We start from the raw sequence: 14,198 nt of genomic DNA on the forward strand, positions 1-14,198 counted from the left end.
CATCAAATCAGACTTAAAAGATGGCATCTAAAAAGACAACTACTTCCTCAGTCACTACTTTGGCTGTGTCCTTAGAGTTGCGAGAGAGAGAGAGAGAGAGATCTCTTTAGTTTTCTTAGATAAGACTTTTTAAAACTCTCAAACTCAATACAACTTCTGATGCAAAAAAAAAAAAAGGAAGAAAAGTAACATTTCTCATGCTTTAAGTCTGTGCAAGCACTGGACCAGGCCCATTCTAAAAAAAAACCCTGTGAGAGACAGAACAGAATCTTTGTTTTTCACATGGGGTTTGGTAACTTGTGGAAGGATTTAAATCCAAGCGTGATTGGTTCCATAGTTCACTGTTCTCCATGCCATTAGCAGCATCCCAACTATATGAAAGTTTGCTAAGTGTCAATTTGTGTATCTGTATTTCAACTGTGTGAGCTGGGGAAACTTGAGGGATGCCTTTCTGTCACCACCAGGGAAGAGCAGTGGGCTAACGATGGCATTAATCTGTTTTTAAAGATCTACAAGGAAGAGAGGAGCTGAGACAATGATCCAGAAAGAGATTTTCACAGAGAATGCTTAAGGTTGTCCTTTATGTAAACTGGATAAGAGGAAGCAAGAAATGTAATATTTGCCTATTTCTCAAAGGTCTCCAAATTATGGAATTTGGGAAGCAGTGGTATGGTGCTCTATTGAGAATGAATACTTTCAAAGCAGTTTAATTACAACAAATATGAGAACGATAATGCTCTTAGTAAAATGCTCTTTTTTATATTTAAAATATAAGGAAACTTACCTTTGAATTGAAGGTAACGTATTTTGGTGTACACATGTCAGGGTTTGTTAAATTAGCACTTATTGTTGAATTTAGCTCCAGAACAATGCAGGGAATTTGAAATTTTTTGTAGATAACCTGGTATTAAGAAATATAGGAGAAACAATATAGACATTATCAAATAAAGCTAAACAATGAATAACTGCTGCATGGCATTGTACTATGGCAAAACCAAACCAACCATTTTCATCAGCACTTACCACTATTAGGAAAAAAACCATACAGCTCAAAGAAAATCCGCTAGTATAGCCAAGATACCCTAAAAGAAAAGTTGAAAAAATTTATTGTTATTATTTCACGTATCACCTTGTTTCTTTCAATGCATTATTTCTTTAACTTTTTTTTTTAAAGATTTTATTTATTTATTTGACAGGGAGAGAGTTAGCGAGAGCAGGAACACAAACAGGGGGAGTGGGAGAGGGAGAAGCAGGCTTCCCGCCAAGCAGGGAGCCCGATGTGGGGCTCGATCCCAGGACCCTGGGATCATGACCTGAGCCCAAGGCAGACGCTTAACGGCTGAGCCACCCAGGCGCCCCTCAATGCATTATTTCCAGCATAGTTCCAATAATATACAAATATGCCTATGTGAATATAAGATTTATTACTTGAGAGTGCTCCTTTATTTGGCAAAATAATGGTGACTTTAAATAAAAATATTATATTACCGCTTTGATTCCCATTTTCCCTGATACACTAGACAATGAAGATTCCCAGATAGGGAAAAAAGAGCCTTCCAAATTTGGCCATAGCTCTTTGTTGCTCTACTCTGATGGAGTCTTTTTTTTTTTTTTTTTTAAAGATTTTATTTATTTATTTGACAGAGAGAGACACAGCGAGAGAGGGAACACAAGCAGGGGGCGTGGGAGAGGGAGAAGCAAGCTTCCCACTGAGCAGGGAGCCCGATGCGGGGCTCGATCCCAGGACCCCGGGGATCATGACCTGAGCCGAAGGCAGACGCTTAACGACTGAGCCACCCAGGCGCCCCATCTACTCTGAATGGAGTCTTACGGCCAAATGCATTTACTCTTTGATCTACTCGACAGTTCTTTATTATGGACTTATTGTATACATACTGAATATCAGCTACGTAATACTTCTCGTCCCAGGTGAGGGGCATACAGAGAGGAGATGAAGTGATTTCTAGGAATAAATTGAGCATCTGGGGATCTTCACCTTGCTCCCCTTGAAGTCCCCCAACCACTGTAACTTCCACAAAGGCAGAGTAAGTGGTCTCTGGGAGGTTGCACTATTCTCATCCCTGGAGAAGAAGAGCCCTTCCCTCCTTAATCTGAAAAGAGCTACATGTATATATACAGAGAAGCCGAAACACAGACCTAGAAACCAGAAAATTAAGTCGTTTTCAAGATCTACTTCCAGATCTTACATAACAGCTACAGAGACTTGATATTTTTCATACAAAACAAAACACTATGGTTAGCAATCATTTGGGGTAAGAACTTTAACCTAAATGTCTTCCTTGAATTAGCCCAGAATTAAAGGAGATGCGTTTTGGACTGGATAGCAGTCTGGCCACATTATTCAATGTATACAATTCCCATAACATGAGACACACTCGTCTCCAAATATAAACATACACACAAAAAATGTCAAAACCAAGTGGATAGGACTTGGTGATTATCTGCAGCCTTTGACTTTTCACTTCTCTCTTTCCTTTCAGTGAAGCAAATAATTGAGATTGGTTAGACTCTGATAATTTAAGAGTGATGCATAATACTTCAGGGGATAAATATAAGCAACTTTCTGTTTTGATAGATTTGAAAATCTACTTCTCTAAATAATCAGGATACTTAAGACCTTGTATAAGGAGAATTCCATTTTCTGTACTTTTCTCAGAGTAGCCTGTAAATTGTGCTATTGGATGTGGCACTGTGTCTGTTGCTGGCCCCAGAACCTCACTGCCCCCCTCTACAGCTCAGTAGAGGGATTGCTTAGGAGGTCACATACTGACCAGTGTTTTTATGCTATATTAAAGTCAAGCCTGAGTAATACTTGTAATTTATCATTCACTTAATCTTAACCCTACAAGTGAAAGTAGAGAGGGCAAAGTTGTTCATTGTTATTAGGTTTCTGACTCATTTGGGCACTGTAGAGACTATGATAAAAGCAAGCTCTTTCCTTACCTAAGTTCTTCAAGAGACACAGAGGGAGGATTATGCCAAAAGTAACTACCACCACCAGAACTCGGCCATCCACATACCAGGCTCTGAAAAAGGCATTTAAGTGGTTGGGTCATATTTCCATAGAAAGTCACATTTTTTCTCAAATGTAAAATTTCACAATATGTTTTAATGAGTTTTTACCATTATTAATTTTTACCATTAATTTCTATCATTATTCAGGTTTATCCAAACACTTTAACCCAACCACTCCCCATTTACTATCGTCTCTCTCCCAAGTGATGGAAGAAGGGATTTTTTGTCCCTCCCCCATCAGCTAAATGTGGCATTCCTCTGAATAATTTACGTGGTTTCAAAGTTGAATGCACACACTGCATTCTGTCAGATAGCAACATGTCGTATCAATTATTTAAGGAGAAGTTCCTTTTTGTTTTGCTTGGCTAATACCATTGAAAAACAAGTCAACACAGGCAGGCATCGCTTTCTCCCTAACCTCTTGTATTTGACCTTGAGTCCTGATGACAACACGGGGAACTCTGGCTCCTATGATTCTTCCTTGAAAGAAGACAGAAAAACTAAGACTGACAAGAACTGTTAAACAAGAAGGAGTGAAAACAGTGGACATGGCAGGTGTAGCTCCAACATTTTCCAAGCTTATCTTTAATGAAGTCGGCTCATGTAAATTTTGCTCCCTTCTTTAAGAGACTAGGGTCTTAATGTTTTTGCGTGTTCCACTTCTGTGTTAAATATATGTCTGTGTTAAAAATACTCTGTATCCATTCTGTTTTGTAGAAACTAGATATAGATTTCAGGCTCTCTGGGAGATGCAGCATCTACTGTTTGCAGCCTGACAGATAAATCTACCTTTTAAATGCTCAGAGTCAAATGGCTCTCCCTGCTTCTTTCATTTATATAACAGCCCCAGAGAAATTTGTTGGAACGACAAAGTAAGAAAAAAACAACCCAGGGAAAACTCAGGTGCCTCCAGTTTTCATAAAACAAAAACTCTGGTTAGCCCACATTTACATTAAAAATATTTTCGTTATCTTACAAAAAAATGGTCTATAACTTACGAAAATGCCTCTTCCTTTCCCATGAGAAACTTTATGGCGGAGGGTAGTTCATTTTTTACTATGAAGAGGTAGCTCAGCATTGCTAGAGGAAAATGAGAACATTTTTAGAAAGAAGATACTAAGGCTCATGTTGCAAGCTATATAAAAGGCTACCAGCCTGTTCTTAGACTGACCTTCAATAAGACACAAAGACAGTTTTAGCTACTCAGTACACTTGGTTTTAAATGAGTGACTGCTCTTACTTTCTGCCTTACTTTCCATGTGCCATTTTAGCAAGGAGAACGATACTGCTTCCATTTTGTTAAAATTCATGCGGCCACCCAACCACCAGATTTAGAAAAGATAATAATATTCACATACTTTAAAGTTATGTATAGAGAAGCGTGTTCTTTTTACCTCCAGTGTTCTGTAGAGAGGTGGCTCCAAAGATTACGAGCTTCCCTGTGGTGCCAAAGACCTGTTCTCCCAGCTTTTCATAAACCATGCAGCCTATTTAAAAATCATAGTTGGGAACACAAGAAATGACACAGGGATCTAAAAGTTAAAGAAAGCCAATATTTCCTCACTCTATGGACTATTCCCCAAGTTATTCTGTCTTTCTCAAAATCACACACGTAGCCTTTTGGGCTTTGCAAGGGTTAAGGTGTTGCAACCTCGTGACATTTTAAAATGTCAGACATGACCACCATTTCTCCTTTTTCAGGTTGGCTACAAAAGCATTTACAATTCAATTATTAGGTCATAAAAGGCTTACTTTTAACTATCTCGAAGAGTCTTCCTACTTGGGGAGGAGGGGGGAGATTCCTACTCTGATCTCCTTCTCAATCTGGTGCATATCATTAAAGTAAAGATTTGATTTAAAAATAAAAATCCTTATAGTTGGGACGAAAGTTTCCTTTTGAATTAATTATGTGAACTGATGAGGCTAACAAGGGATTATTTTAATAACATTCCACGAATGCCTCATATGTCCTAAACACAATAACAAACATATGATAGTCAACACCAGAACGTTGATCATTTGTAAAACTTAGTTCAAAGATATGCAACTCAGAAAAGAGACCAATAGATAAATCTGTCAAAAGAATAATCTGGCTATAGCAAAATCCTAACATGTTCAACTGTCTCATCTCAATGAATACTAAACTGCTAAACCATCCATTAAAAAAACATGTTTATATTTCTTTATGACAGTTCGGTTCACGTTTTCAAAATGTTCACAGAAAGCAATATGGGTCAGACTATAATTAAAACTTTGTTTAATCTCTCATAAGACTGGTGTTTAAACAAGACAATGGTAGATCCTCAATCTATTACAAAATGTCCCAGTTAAATGGAGTCGTCTCTGTACAGTAATAGTTGGCCAATGTGGTTTTAGCTAAAGTAAAAGTCAAAGTATTACAAACAGAATCCATTTGTCCCAGGAATAGAAAACAAACATTTCAGGTATTACACTCCCCAGAACTTAGAGCCTTTCCACAGCACCCTTGCTCCCACATTGCCTCGGGTGTAACATTTTCTCCTTGGAATACACACACAAGAGAATGAAAGCTCCATTTACTTTTAAAATCTTGAAGTCTATAATATCAAAACTTGGGATCCTTGTTCTGAATTTATAAAGACCTAAGGAAAAACTGAAGCCTTTCAAATGAAGTCATCTTAAACTAGAAAAATAGGTATAATTGGGGGTGTGCTTTAAATGGCAACACTATTCTCTCAGTGTTCAAGACAATTTAATTTCCATGGTGCTGTATCTATTTCTCTGGGTAAATGCCACCATAGGTTTTTGAGGGACTGTAGGTCAAAGTACTGTTCAATAATCAGTTGCTGAATGGGGAGGATATCACTCATTCACAATATCACCATGCAAATCATTCACCCTGGCTTTAACAAAATTAGACATATTATCAGCTTACCTGTTTCCTTTGAACAGATCAAAAGAAGGTTTATTGAATATATAGATAGCAGTGTCACAGAAGTCAAAAGTATCCTAAAGCAAAGAAAATAAGTCTTGTAATAACTATAAAAGAACATGCTTGGACCTTACATTTTAGAAGGACAAAGGCTTATTTATATGGTTAACACTGTTTGTTGGTAGCATCCAAATTTTGGAAACTATTGGTCACACCCTCTTTAAAATCCTCAATAAAAATGTTCTACCAAATAAAGAGCTACTCATTAGAATCTGAGTAACCCTAACTGTGCAAATCCTCTACATCAATTCAAAGCCTAAATAGCTCTCTGAGGTCATTTCAGTTGAAATGACTTTCAGACAGTATTATGAAAGAAAGCTTTTATGGTCTATGATGTACTTTCTGTTACATCCGTGTGAGAAAGTGTGAAAGAGGTGTAGGGCTGGTGGGGGGGCGGTTAGGGGCTGAGGGAAAGGCTTGTCAATGACCATGTAACTTTAGACAACTTGCTCAATTTCTCCCATCCCTAGATTCCTCACCTATAACATAGACACAAGCTAAATGAAGTCTAAGGTTCTTTTCATCTAATTACTCCATGGCTATTTTTGAATCTATATACTGGACCACTGAGATAATTCACTTTTTTTGCACCTGGTTCCTCTTAAAGACTAAGCACTTCTTTTAACTGATGGGAAAATGTTGACAAGCAAAATGAAAAGACTTTTTTGAATGACGAACTCATGTTTTTGTTTTAGTACATCTAGCTCATTATCAAACCCTCCTCAAGAAAAAGCACAGTTAAAATGATGTGGGAGATTACATAGATTATTTCTGAATCATTTGGTTAAAACAGACTTGGTAATTGAAAATAAAACCTATTTGCTAAAAAGAAAAAAAATTCCAGTCCCCCAAATGAAACCACACACTCCCTGATGTAGGGAAATATATCCCTAGAACAATTAATATTAGTGCAGTTGATTCCACATTTGAGTAATTGAGGCAAAGATTTTTCTAGCAAGTGTCATTGAGAGGTACTTGGTGCATCATGCAATTCTCTCTGTGTGGGCTCTCTCTTCCCAACCTCATCCCCCAGCCCGCATACCCACTGAACCACTGTCCTTGGGCCCAGCTCAGATGTCACCTCCTTAGGTGACTTCCCTTGCCCCAGGCAGAAAGACAGTTCTGTGGCTCTCTCATGTCTTATGGCGTTTTGCTTCTCCTATATGCAATGGGGGAGTACACAATGATCAACTGCAGAGCAGACAGAATGCCAGAGATTGGTCACAAAACATAAAAGAGGGACAGAGGTCAGCAGAGGTAAAAACAAACACTGAGAGAAAGAACAGAAAACCTAACACTCTGGGTGAAGACCAAACTGACCAGCTAATAAAAAGGGGAATTTAGGGGTGCCTGGGTGGCTCAGTCGTTAAGCGTCTGCCTTCAGCTCAGGTCATGATACCAGGGTCCTGGGATCGAGCCCCACATTGGGCTCCCTGCTCAGTGGGAAGCCTGTTTCTCCCTCTCCCACCTGCTTGTGTTCCCTCTCTCGCTGTGTCTCTCTCTGTCAAATAAATAAATAAAATCTTTTTTAAAAAAAGGGGAATTTAGGTGAAGATATGATGGTAAGGAAGTGCATTCAGACATATATTGACTTAGCTAAGATCCTTGAGTGGGAGGGTGATTAAGAAGGTTAAGTCCCTTATTATCTATTCTGGCTGAGGGACAGGAGAAACTGAGAGCAGGCAGTTATTCACCCATCCAGTAGTTCTGAGATATGTAATGGAACACGATTTGATATGCTCTGCCAGAGAGGAAGATACAGGACCCAACTGTGGTATGATTTTTCTTTCACCTTGTAAGAGATAAACAATATTTATTCTGAAGAAGCAAGCTTCAAATTTTGCTCAGAGTTCACTCATGTTTTTAGGGACAATGAACACGAACGGGCAACTCCTACGTGTGCATGCGGCAAGCCATAGAGGACTTGGGCATGATGTGGACTAGCATGGGCTTCCAGTTGGGGATAGGAGAGATGCAAGTTTCTGCTGCTCTGGAGTGACCACGGGCCCTGTTGAGTCTATCCCCCTGGGACTGACCTAGAGAGGAGAGGGGATCCTGCCACGGGGTCCCAGGCTAATGAGTAGAGAGTATGACCTTGCAGGAACTATGTGCCTAGCAGGTGGGACAATTACTCATGTCTACCTAATGATTAACCAAAGGCCCTAAGCCTAGGAGATCTGGGTACCTATTAGCAAAAGAAACATTATAAGGAAACATCCATTCCCTCAGCTAGCAGCCCCTGGGACCACATGGCTCTTGCACATGGTTGCCTCCCAACACATTCTACTGGGTTGAATGTCTTTGTAGGTGATGCTCAGCTGACCTGTGGCCCTTGGCAAGAAGTAAAGGATTTCTTCATAAACTCCCATCACCTCTTTTTCTCTTTCCGGGGGGAAAAGTGTTTTTCAGGGAAGAGATTAGCAGGGAGTTCATCTATCTTCTCCTCCACACTTACCAACAGCAGAGTGAGGTCCTCCCACTGTGATGAAAATGACCCCCCTGCTCCCATGTTTAAGAGACATAACATTGCACCCCAGACAAAAGGACCTGGAGTGAGAGTCTGACAGTCTCTGCCTTTAACCACCCCACCTCTGAAGACGGTCTTCTTCATCCTTCCCAAAATATAGAGCTTCCCTTCGAAAACCAAAAACTAACATAAAACAAAACCCTTTTTCTATGAGGTTGTAAGAGGCAAAACCTGTATATAAAATTTTAAGACCGCTTTAGGCTATAAAAAATATCTAGAAGTATTAATGGAATTAAAAGTTAGAGAAGTGCATCTCCTTGTTTAGATTCTTAGCAAGAAACTCTAAGTTGTCTAATTGGCTATAATGATGCTAGAATAGTTTAAGGGCATCCAGAGATGTCAAAGACAAAAAAACATAACATCAAGAAGAAAGAGCAGGAGGAATGACTTGCGAGAAATGTAATGACTTATCTGAACATTTCTCCTGTCTTGAGCGTGATTGTACCTCTATTTGTCCAATTAGATATTTGTACATATTATTGTGGTTTGCTGGAAGAGAAATATACACCGGTATTCCTGTGCTAAGAGGAACATGAGTGGTTCCTTTTTTCATCTCATCCGGACATCATGTTCGCTTTCACACTTCTAATCATTGACGACAAGTTCTAATATGGTTATGGCAAAAACCACTTGAAAAAGGCGTTTGGGTGGCAACTAAACGTCAGCAATAGGAACTGAGCTGTCAAGGTGTTGGTATTTCAGACTTATGTTCAGCCTTGAAGAGAAGGGGATCCAGAACTTGTAGCTGGACATGGGCACTGGGGAAGCAGCGGCAGGGGAGTTATCTAGTGAAGAATGTGGTCAGGAACTTCTGAGAACCCTCATGTTGTCAGCAACACTTTGAAAGAGGTGGTGCGGGGACATCCTCGGAGAGTTTGTGTCCCCTATGGGGAAGGAGCCTGTTAGGAAACAATTCTAGACTCCAGGATCAGGAAGGGACCTTTAGACCCACCCTGTCCAGCTTCCCACCCAGCACAGGAAACCTCTCTGCTGCATCCAACACACAGGCATCCAGGTCTGCAAGGTGTGTCACAGGGGACACATACGCCACCCATCCCATCCTGTTTCTGGAAAGTGCCACGCACAGGAACTGAGGCTGAGCTGAAACTACGACTGCCATTTCACCCTTTGGACCTACTTGAATCTACTTGAAATCGAAACCCTCTTCCACCAAACAGTCCCTCTGATGGCGCTCATTTTCAGATTGTGCCCTTTGACCTACACCTCTCCAATTCTTCCAGCTTTCATCCTGTGATGGGGAAGTTCAGGCTCTTTACATCTCAGTCATGGTCCAGTTCCTCAACCATCCTTTGTCATGGCTGTATGCCAAAGAAAAGCACAACGCCGTCACATCAGTTTTGGTCCATATAGCGCAAAGCACGTTAAGATTATTAAGTTGAGCTGGACATCATGCTTCCTCGAAGGCAACCTATTTTCGTGTTCATTTTTACGGCAACCAAGCCACACTTTTCTTATTGAGCTTCTGTTGGAAACTCATATTAGGCTACTCTTCCTGGTTCTATCCTGTGTATACTTTTTTTTAAAGGATTCTGCACTTTTGCATTATATTTTGTCTTTCCTGTCTTGTGATATCTTTTAAAATTGTTGATCTTTTTTACTTATGTATCAACTATCTCATCAAGCTTCATATCTTGAATTTGCCTTCATTCAAGTCACTGGTGCTAACTTTGAATAGAACAAGACCCCAATCTAGAAAATGGCCCCCTGCCCCATCAACTGATCCAGCCAGAAACCTGGAAGTCACCCTTGATCTTTTATCTACTCTCTCATCCCTCACATCTAATCATTGGCAAGTGTCCTATCACTTCTCACTCCAAAATAGTTCCTAAATCCATATACCTTTTTTTTTTTTTTCCATCTCCACTGCCACTACTCTGATCCAAGCCACCAACACCTCTCATTTCTGGGCAACTGTAGTACTCTGTATCTGTCTCTCATTTCTTGCCCTCTCTGATCCATCCTCCACCTAGCAGCCAAAGTAATGTTTTTATTTCATTGCTTTATTATTTTCCTCCATTACTAGACTGTAGGATAGGCCATGACGGTTTAATTCAGAGTTGTAGCCCATCCCGTTTGCCAATTTACATACAATACCAAACAGACTCTTAGCTAAGAATAAGTGAACTTACAGATTAGTATCTCATTTGTAAGTCATATGGGATTATGCCAAACATCTTGCTAAAATCAAGATACATTCTTCCTAAGACAATCCAGTGACCTACTAATTCACTATTATCTCAAAAGATGAAGTTAGTTTAGCACAACTATTTAGGAAAACCCTATTGACCTCTATGGAGCAATATTTTCTACAGTATTTGCACATAAAAGCTATCTAATAATTTGCTCTTGAATTACGCTTGAGATCTACTTTTTATCACTTCTGAAAGTTGGGATGAAATCTGCCCATTTCTAGTCCTCTGGCGATACTCCTGCTTTCCATGATTTCTTAAATATTTTTGACAGGGATCCTAGGTATATTTACTGTATTTGGTACAAGAAAATTTTGGCTCCTACCTTAAACAATAACATCTAAGCATCTATTTTAAAAACATTTATTTGTTACTGTTTTGAATCACATTGATAAAACTGTAATTCTTTGTTCTACCCTAACTTACCCAAAGATTACTTGGATAACATTATAATAAATTCCATTTCTTCAAGTACTATATGCTAATCAAATGGAAAATGGTGACAATAGAACCAAATATTTAAGGCAATTGAAATGTTCGTTTTTTGTTTTTTGTTTTTTTTAAGTAGGCTCCATGCCCAGTGTGGTGCCCTATGCAGGGCTTGAACTCATGACCCTGAGATCAAGACCTGAGCTGAGATCCAGAGTCGGTTGTTTAACTGACTGAGCCACCCAGGTGCCCGGGCAATTGAAATGTATATGCCATGACTGTGGTGGTGACTTCATAACTATATTTGGGTAAACTTACAAATCCTATCCTTTAAATTGGAGAATTTTATTGTATATAAATTATACCTTAAAAAAAAAAAAAAAGACCAACCCCACATCACTTCAAGGACGATGAGACTATCTTTTAAAAGCCTAGCTAAGGGGCGCCTGGGTGGCTCAGTCAGTTAAGCGTCTGCTTTCAGCTCGGATCATGATCGCAGGGTCCTGGGATCGAGCCCCACGTCGGGCTCCCTGCTCCGCGGGAAGCCTGCTTCTCCCTCTGCCACTCCCCCTGCTTGTGTTCCCTCTCTCGCTGTGTCTCTCTCTAATAAATAAAATCTTTAAAAATAAATAAATAAAAAATAAAAAGAAAAGCCTAGCTAAACAACAAGAAATCGTATGACATACTCCCCACCCAGCCTCAGAGCCCTTGAGAGAGGGAGATGAAGCAGCAGTCACAACTCTGGATCCAGAAACAGCTTCCATGGGGGTGTTCAGATGGGGGTGTTTGGGGCTGCCACGCACCTGAGTGCTTTCAACTCCTCCAGGACCCATTCCTCTTAAAAAATAAGAGAACCCTTCCCAATCTTCCCTGCATGACTCCCCCTGTCCTCTCCCTTGCCGAAGTTTAAAGCAGCTGTCCTCAAACTTCAATGGTATATACGAATCTCCTTAGGGCCTTGTTACATTGAAGATTCTAGTTCAGTAGATGTGGGGTGGGCCCTGAGGTTCTGCACTTCTCACAAGCTCCCAGGTGTTGTGGATGCTGCTAGTCCACGAGCCACACTTGCAGTAGCAAGGATTTAAAGCTGCAGCTCTGGCCCCGTTAGCTAGCAGGTCTTGGTGCTCCTGTTTCTCACGACTGTTGAACTGGTGCCACGTGGCCTGCCACACTGTCTGCAGCTGGGGTGCCATGCTGCCATCAGGTGCGACTGCCTGTGACACAGACCCCACAGCCGTCCAGGGGAGACTGCAGTGAAGGGGAAGCATTTACAGCTAAATCGTCATCAGCCCTCTGGGACGCTGACTGGCTCTCAGCATCAATGTGAGGTCTGGCCTACTTTCTTTGGTCGACTTGCTCAGGGTCTTAGGGCATTATTTGTTTCGCCACATATATATTTTAAAATTAGGGGCGCCTGGGTGGCTCAGCCAGTGAAGCGTCTGCCTTCAGTTCAGGTCATGATCCCGGGGTCCTGGGATCGAGCCCCGCGTCGGGCTCCCTGCTCGGCGGGGAGTCTACTTCTCCCTCTCTCCGTCTGCCCCCCTCCCAACTCGTGCTCACTTGCACTCTCTCTCAAATAAGTAAATAAAATTATTTTCAATGCCACACCCCTTTCCCCACCCCAGCCACGTCTCTTTCCTGCCAAAAGGGATCTGAGGCTCACCACGCTATATAAATCTTCCTCTTCTAAACCCAGTTAAAAGTATAAAACTTTTACCGTCCTCATGATTAGAATAGTCGATATAAAAACTCCCTGCACCGGAGGAAAAGTAGTCTTTTTCACTAGTCTTTTATCTACCATCACTTCCCACCAATCCACAGCCCCTCCCTCCAAAACTCAGAGACACACAATCTGGTTGATGCAGAATATTTACAAGAAAATCTAAAATTCCAGTACAAGCCAATTGGACAAACTGTAGGAAACACACTGTTTTCTGGCCAACCATCTTTCTCCAGTCCTTCCCCTCTGTTACTGGCCTCTCTTTCACTTTCTTCTACCCCTTCACTTTCTCCTACCTTTCCAAACTGTCTCCACCTTCCTGTCTTCCCCCCTCTACTTTTTTTATTCATCTCTTATCTCTACTAACTCTCTCTGCCCTTCCATACGCTCCCTGCCAACTCTTCCCAAGGGACATATCTATATGAAGTGAGTAAGGATCTAAAAACACTGCTGCAGAGAGCAGAGCATTAGCTGGGGATGAAGGGAGGGCTGGGCAGATGGAGAACCCAAGCAAGGATGTTGAATAAGTTACCCATCTGCCTGGTTAAGGAGCTCAGATTCGGGGGTTTCCAGCTATTGTGACAGAGAGCTGGTGGAGAAGGGGATTTTAGAGTGTGGGAAAGAGAGGGGCTTTCAAGTGAAAGGCCGTGACACCTGAGCTGGACAGGGAAGGAAGTGTGCTTCTCCCTGAGGTTCTCAGAGACAGAGGTTCTCCATGATACTGGAGGACAGGCACAGTGGGAGTACCCGAGGGAGGAGCCTGGAAGTGGAGGGGGTTGTGGTCAGAAGTAGACCCTCTGGAGGGTAACTGCAGAGGCAGGGTGGTGCTGCATGGTTCCTGGCCCAGGAAAGCCATGCTAGTGGAAAGCTTAAGTGGAAAAAAAAAAAAAAAAAAAGGCGACATGGAGGAAGAATTGTCTATTTAATGAGAGCCCAAATGGGAGGAGACGTGCCTGAAAGTGAGGAGAGAGGGACCAGGTGTTCTGAGTCCCTAATCCAGGTGAAAATTTTAAATATTTTGGAAAATTCAAAATTATCTTTTACATACAACTTTACTTCAATAGGGATTCAATATAATTAATAAAACAATTGATCATTACTACCAATAAATTTAGGGTATTTTCAATACGTCAGGCCCACACTAAGCACTTTAAAATATTTCACTTATGAGTATTTACTATTACCATTTTACATAAAGAAATTGAAGTTCAGAGAGGTTAAGTAGTTTGTCTAAGGTCACAGAGCTAGTATTAGAGTCCTCAAACCCTCATAGTCTGACTCCAAAGTCCTTACCCACCCATGCTA

At 41.0% G+C, this 14,198-nt stretch overlaps 1 protein-coding gene across 1 annotated transcript in view; it reads right to left on the reverse strand.

Moving 5' to 3' along the window:
- The window catches only part of SLC38A1 (solute carrier family 38 member 1), a 66,719-nt gene that overhangs the window by 12,524 nt on the left and 39,997 nt on the right, over positions 1 to 14,198 (reverse strand). The window contains exons 6-11 of the mRNA XM_081820731.1: positions 5,951 to 6,024; positions 4,431 to 4,523; positions 4,035 to 4,116; positions 2,965 to 3,047; positions 1,024 to 1,082; positions 773 to 901 (exon numbers count right to left, since the gene is read on the reverse strand). Coding sequence (XP_081676857.1) covers positions 773 to 901; positions 1,024 to 1,082; positions 2,965 to 3,047; positions 4,035 to 4,116; positions 4,431 to 4,523; positions 5,951 to 6,024 — 520 coding nt within the window. The remainder of the gene's footprint in view (positions 1 to 772; positions 902 to 1,023; positions 1,083 to 2,964; positions 3,048 to 4,034; positions 4,117 to 4,430; positions 4,524 to 5,950; positions 6,025 to 14,198) is intronic.

The sequence above is a fragment of the Leptonychotes weddellii genome, chromosome 5, assembly GCF_054177405.1.
Source record: "Leptonychotes weddellii isolate Sample4059 chromosome 5, ASM5417740v2, whole genome shotgun sequence".
NCBI classification, from domain to species: domain Eukaryota; kingdom Metazoa; phylum Chordata; class Mammalia; order Carnivora; family Phocidae; genus Leptonychotes; species Leptonychotes weddellii.